Source organism: Apium graveolens, chromosome 3, assembly GCF_009905375.1.
Source record: "Apium graveolens cultivar Ventura chromosome 3, ASM990537v1, whole genome shotgun sequence".
NCBI classification, from domain to species: Eukaryota; Viridiplantae; Streptophyta; class Magnoliopsida; order Apiales; family Apiaceae; genus Apium; species Apium graveolens.
Window position 1 is genome coordinate 63,438,428 of NC_133649.1, and position 7,168 is coordinate 63,445,595.

The following is a 7,168-nucleotide window of genomic DNA, read 5'->3' on the forward strand; positions in this document are numbered from 1 at the left end:
AGGAGAAAATATAAACCAGCATGAGTTTGGATAGGCAAGGGTGCCCGAGATGACGTGGAGTATTTGCTACTGTTCAATTGCCTGCTGAAACTTTTTGCTGAGGGCTCAGTGGGGTTGGAGATGCTCTAACCAGGTAAGAAATCTAAGGCATAAATACTGAGGAAAGAATTTTAAACCTGGTAGTTGCAAACTAAAGAAATATATATTACTATTATCATTACTACGGTCTCCTAAAGAAATATACTATAATATAAAAATCATGAAGATATAGCTTTCTAGTCGAACGAGGAAGAAATGCTGAAGCAGAATCTGTATGCGTTGTTAACTTGCAGAATTCTCCCTCATGTGCAATTGCTCGAGAACTTCACTGCACATGTATACAACAGTTGCAACTGACACCGGACTTCTCTTACCAATCTGCAGATTGTGTTAGCAACAATAGTCTTATTCCAACCAGCAGATTCTGCAGGCAATTAGAACCAAGAATTGTGCCAAGCGAATCAAGGCAAAAACTGAATCACACCTAATTACTTCTGAGATTTAACAATAGTTATTAATCATTATAAGAAAAGAAGTCTATTGTCAGTTTCATGTTGTGTACATGAAAGAAAGTGCATTACATCCTGCCAACAATGCAACCAGATCTAAACAATAATGTTCTATCCCCTCCCCTGGTCTCTGATCAACAGCTTTAAAGAAGCCTTAGGCATGTCAACATATAATTCCTTATACTAGAAATCCCTTCTTTTTCTTCCTCCAAAAGCAATCCTCTTCTCTCTCAAAACCAGCTGAGACCTGAAAAACAAATCAGACTGAATGCTCAAAACCCAATTTGACAACAAAATGGTGCGCAGAAATGGGTTCATAATTTTCCAAAAGAAAGTTGACTAGTGTTTGTCAATGTATCTTGCACGTTTATTCTTAATCACCTTAAATCTACTGAAAACATTATAAAACTACTACAATTCTACATGTGCATCTATATAATTCAAGCTTCAAAAAATTACATGCCGAGACTTGCAAATTATCGACTAGTCGATCGACTTAGTCGACTAGTCAGTCGACTTGTCGATGTCGACTAGTGCAAAATCTTGTCAATTTTTTTTCCTATAGAAAAACATTTTCAAAAACCTTACTCGAGACCAGTCAAAAGCAACATCTTCGTTTTTCTTTTTCTTGCTATATTCTTTTTTGAATTGAAACTTGTGTGTGTGTGTCAATTGATTAAGACTGATTAATGTGTATACAAAATGGAAAAGAAAAAGAGATGTTTGAATCAACATACCAATTTTGTAATCAATATCCGTGTGAGAATATTGGAGTTTTGATGTGAAAAGCCGTATACATTATATATATACATATATATATAATTTAATGTATTATAGTTCATTTCTCGACTAGTCAGCGACTAGTCAGCGACTAGTCTAAGACTAATCCACTAGTCGAAAAGTTCTACCTCCATCGACCAGACTCTACTTACCGACGTGATAACCATGCCAAATAGTTCTTGCAAGAGAGAGGAGCGGCAGTGGACTATTAAGATATCAGTTATGTGATTATTAGGTCTTCTAATACTGACACGAGGGGAAAAAACCAGACCCAGTGCAAGATGCACATGTCTCCTGCAGGGGGTCTGAAAAACTTGCTGACATAGGCAACCTTACCCTTATTATCCACTAAGGCTATTTTCAGGGGTTCAAATGGAGGGTTAATGCAAGCGGACACTTGACCATCATCCAAGAACCGTATTCTATAATACAAAAATTTGCGCAGCTAAAACAGATAAAGGACCAAGTGCAACAGCTGGATTCCTTTGGTCTCTTCTCGGCATCAGTATGATGGATGATTTTTTTTTCTTTTCTTTATGTACAACTCCCACGTTCTATTTTTTACATTTTTTTGGTATTTGCGCTGCTCTTTTTTTTTGTGATCGAAGAACATGTTTATACCAATAGTGTGTACCATGTAAAACCAAGCAACAACAATTTCACTGCTTGACTACCAAGCTTGCAAAATTGAACATTCTGATTCACAAGAAAGATAAACTTGCGCATTCCTATAAATATGTGACATGAAATACTTCAAACATAATAGTAGATATGATACAGTGATTTACATGTCAGCTAAAAACAGTCAAGAAGTGCCTATACTAGTAGTAACAGTTAAAATAAGCATAATAAGCAGTAATAGAAGGGACGGTAGTTCAGTCGCCTCCTAAGTAATAGAATGAGTTAAATAAATACTAGTTCAATTTGTAATTCTGTTATGTTGAGTTCAATTTTCAAAAAAAAGAATTAGTTCCCCCCCTCCCCCCCCCCCTCCCTCTCTCATGAATCTTTCTCAACTTATCGATCTCTACCTGTTCTAAACATATTTCTAGCTGTAAATCTCTGTTTTCCTACATGTTCTTGGCATTTCTATCTATAAAACAAAGAAAATCACAAAATTCATATATTCAAAGTCAGAAATATTGAGTTCCTGACAAAACACATAGGAATTCATGAAAACAAGTTTTAGCAAAATTATATAGAATTTGTAGGATAAAATGATTTGTAGTGGAACATGACCCTAAATATCTATGTTACTTGGATTAAACATGATGTTGTAAAGGACTTCGCAAATTAGGCGTGTTTTCTAATTTTATCTCATTCTTTCTTCTCCCGCATTTTTTTTAAATCTTAAGTTTGACTCTTTTTTATCTTCAAATTGGTCAAAATGTCCACAATTTTGGGACTTAGTCAAAGGACCTGATACGAAATAAGCATCATTTCCAATCCGAGTTTCCAGATGTCCAACACATGTACGGAAACCGAAACAGAAGAGTCGGAGTAACATAGATAAATATAAATAGTGTGATTACATCAATAACTGAAGGTGTTTAGAGGGTGTATAAAGATATATTGTTGAGTATTCATTATGGTTTGATTGATTACAAGCCTTTCTAATGCACGACATCTTCTCAAAAGAACAATTTAATCAATAAAAACAAGAAAAGCGATAAACTTCGGTTAATTAACCACAGAAAACCCACATTCCCAAGAATTTCCGAACCGCATAACGGTGAAAGCTATGGATCGCAACCCGCGAGATCCAAATAATACTGATATCAAAATCACTTTATATTGATTGAATATGTGGGGATTATAATGCTTATATAGGGAATATAAACCCTAATAAAATAACCTAATGAACTAATGCCCCTAAACAATTGGGATTCATTATTAATAAACTAATTATTTAGTAAACTCCCAGCCTCACATATAAAGTATACAAATGAATTTTTTTAATTCTCTCCAAACTAAATACATATAAATTCATAAATAACATGTATAAAAATACTTCAATCCCATTCCCGTCATCTTCTTAGTAGTCTAAAGTGAAATAATTTGTTCGAAGATGTGTGGTTAGGGTGAATCTAGTATGCATATTCAGGACTACCGATATAGTGCCTTCGATTTGTTTCTGAAGTAAAATTATATTCGTTAAGTTCAATGTTGTGACACAACCAGGTAAGCTATGATCCTAATTTTTCTACAAGATTGGAATATATGAGCGAATGCAAATTAGTAAACTAGGGAAGGTAACAGATAATAAAGGAGTCACGGTTGAATTCGGATAACCAAAATTTGTATGGAGTTTCACATTAGTAGCTGTGGTTTGAAAATTACAAATCGGTAGCCAAAGTTTTGAGTTTCAAAAGAGTTTATACAAATATACGACCATAGTTTAAATCAAATTTTCAAAACAGCGGTTATAGTTTCAAATATTAAAAATTAGGATCCAACAATATTATGTGGAGTAAATGATTTAAAAGATAATTTTGATAACAGAGACACATAAAATATTTACTGGAACTCAAAAAATTATCGAGTTCAAATTAAGCCAAGTTCTGGTTAACAGTTAGGCTATAATTCGAGAGCATCAAACTCAAGCTCAATTCGATAAGTATGCTTCAACTTGTTAGAACGTGTTTTCAAGCTCAAACAAGTTTTTGGACTCGTTAAAAAAACTCAAGTCGAGCCGAGTATATAGAATCTCGAACTCAATAACTTTCTTTAAATAAATATTAATGTATTTCTGTGTCATTAAAATTACTTTTTTAAAATCATTAACTACATTTACTTTTTTGGAATCTATAATGCGTAAACTATGACCACCGATTTGTAAATCTCAAACAACAGTCACTCTTTTAAATCAGTGCAAACTCAGCCACCAATTTGTAGATTTCAACTTAGCCATAATTCTGAACTTCGGTGCAAAACTTGGTAACCAAATGCAACTAACTCATAATAAATGTGTCCTATTTACAACTTTCCTAAAGATAAAAATATAATATCCTCTGTTTTGTCACTCTATCTTTTCGATATAAAAGAGTATCAATTAGCTACCAAACACTTTTCCGTTGGGGTACTCCACAAATTACAAAAATGTAGTGCAGTGACAAAAATAATGCTTAAACAGTTAAACTTGACATGTCTTTAAGCATTTGCAACCAAACTTTAAGAGATGAAAATTTGAAAGCAACCCGTTGAGTCCATTTTTTCTATTAAATATGAACTTGCGCATTTTTAGACATTTTAAAAAGTACACCTCGTATGCACTATTTCTGATGTCTTTAAAAGAAAAACCTAAGCTAAACATCTATTATGCATCCCAGCTAGCAGTCCTCCAGAATCGAGATTATAATAACAGTAACATAATAAAGAAACTATTTTACTGTTTGTAAAGTTTGAATATAAGCATAATCTAGGATATGTTGAAGGTGGTGTTTATATATAAGGTTGAGGTGCGCAAACGTGGGCTCAGACTCATGGTCTTGTTCTTGGCTGGCTATACGTATTTTAGAGAGCTCAGACAACTGCACTGAATCACAGGCGGTCATAATCAGTTTTGAGGCAGGAAATTTCAGCATTTCATTGCATTCTAACACTGGTTAAAAAAAATTACATCATTCTGGAACAATTTTGGGAATTTAAGAAAAAGTTCTAGCTATACTACACCTGCTGGCTGTGGATGACGCTGTATAGTTCAGACTCTTTTCTTATTTGTATAGGAACAAAATGTGGTTTAATTTCCTAATCTTTACGTTGATTATGGGATCAAAAGCTTAAAATTGATTGGTTATAAATGACTTCAGGGAAGATGCCTGACAGTTACCTGGTCTATTCTACTTCAAATTTGACAGACACATCAGAGAGAAGCTATTTGGACTCCACATAATATTGAAGCACTAACAGAAAAAACAAAGTACTACTTGAGATAAACATAAGAGTAGAAGCCACCAATGCAGTAAAATAAATGTCAAGCCAATACCAAAAAAATTCATAGAAACCAAAATTAGCAATACTATATAGATTGTGATCCAAGACACTTCTTATTTGTTAATAACTAACCTAACACCATCAGAGTAAGTAGTTCACTACTCAAAGCCCCAAACTATATATGGAATGCACAAATCAAACACTTATTTATCAGACACCTTCAAACCATAAAATCACCAGTAGAATAAAAACATAGAAGCATCAAGTCAAGATTACAAAACAAGTTCATTCAATGTATATCCATCCAATAGAAAACCACATTAATACAAACAAAATTTCGCAAGCCAACAAAGATACACAACCACAAGACATAAACCAAAACACTGAAAGCACATACCATCATCTAGCGATGAATATTAAGCATAGCCTTAGCCTCACTCTGCTCCTCCAACAAATTCTCACTAGCATACTTACTCAAAAGCTCCAACTTCTTCTTCTCCACAACCATCCTCTCAATCTCCTTCTCATCCGGCAACGGAACATGCACCATAAACTCCTTCTCCCCACTCTCCATCTCCTTCATCTCCCTCTCCCTCCTCTCCTCCTCCACCACGTCCTCCTCCTCCTCCCTTAAAAACTCCTTCACAACCCCCACAACCTCCCCCGCACTCTTAACCCCCCGCTTCGCCTCCCTCTTAATCGCCTCCATTTCCTCCCACTCCCTAACCTTCTCCGCCCTCATCCTCTTCTCCGCACCCCCTTCCAACCTCTCCAAAATCCCATCCTCCTCATCCCTATAGCCGTAATAACTGGCATCAATCCTCTTATAAATATCATACCTAGTCCTCCTCTTCCTCAACTCGGGAGGCTTCTCAAACAACTCCTTAACACCCGGTAACTTCTTCGACGCCCCAAAATACCTATACCCCGGGCCACGGCCACTGGGATTAGGCACATCCACAATATTCCCATCCAAATCAGTCATTTTGGCAGAATGTTTCAGATAATTAGTTCCACCTAGCTCAATTATCCTACGTTCCCAATGCATTTTCTCGCGTAACAGTTTATTAATCTCATCATTAAGATCACGAAGACGGTGCTCACCTAAACCCTCGTTCTGAATTTCGGCGACTTTATGACCAATTTCTCGTATAATTTGCTGCCTCCACTTGTCAGCTTCGGCTAAATCACGACACTCGGAAGCTAAAAAAGGACGGCGCTCTTTAGGCTTCTTTTTCTCCTCGTTTTTCATGGTGATGAATCGATTCAGCATCGATTGGGCCTTCTCTTCGTTACGAGCCATTGTAAAATTTAAGTTCAAACACTAGTTTGATATGAATTAAAAGTTTTGTGAACGAGAAGATGAAGAATTTGATTTTGTGTGTGTCAGTGTGTGTAATTTGAAGAGCAAAACCCTAGATTTATTTTTGCAAGCAAAGAAGAGGGTTTGCGCGGAGGGGGTATATTTTATTTATATCAGGGCTTGTTTGGGTAATGTCGAATGTGCGGTGGGGTTCCATTAAGATTTTTAAAGGGCTTTTTTATGAATATGTCCAATTTTAAAAACCTGTTTATAAATATATTTTACTTATAATATTATTTATAAATTTGATCTATTTTCAATTTTTTTGACTATTTTAAGTTAATCATAATTAATTTTATTATTTCACATTTTAAAAGGACATGTTTAATCATTACTTAAATATCATATTTAATATGTTATTATTTCATTATCTTAAATAATTAGTTACTTAAATATCAATATTTTGTATTACTTTTTTTGGATAAATAGTAGGAAAATTATTAATAAAACTATGTTTAAGGTAACATGACAACATTATATCCCTATTTTCAAATCGACAAAAATTAACCGACTAACAGCATATTTTATGATCTACGTCCTAATA

General features: G+C 34.7%; 1 protein-coding gene across 1 annotated transcript; it reads right to left on the reverse strand.

The window, feature by feature from the left end:
- Positions 1–541: 541 nt before the first annotated feature.
- On the reverse strand, positions 542–6,745 carry LOC141712358 (uncharacterized). The gene is made up of 2 exons (XM_074515270.1): positions 5,659–6,745; positions 542–795 (listed from the first exon to the last, which is right to left on the reverse strand). The coding sequence occupies exon 1, from the start codon at positions 6,562–6,564 to the stop codon at positions 5,665–5,667; it is 900 nt and encodes a 299-aa protein (XP_074371371.1). The 5' UTR covers positions 6,565–6,745; the 3' UTR covers positions 542–795; positions 5,659–5,664.
- Positions 6,746–7,168: the final 423 nt, after the last annotated feature.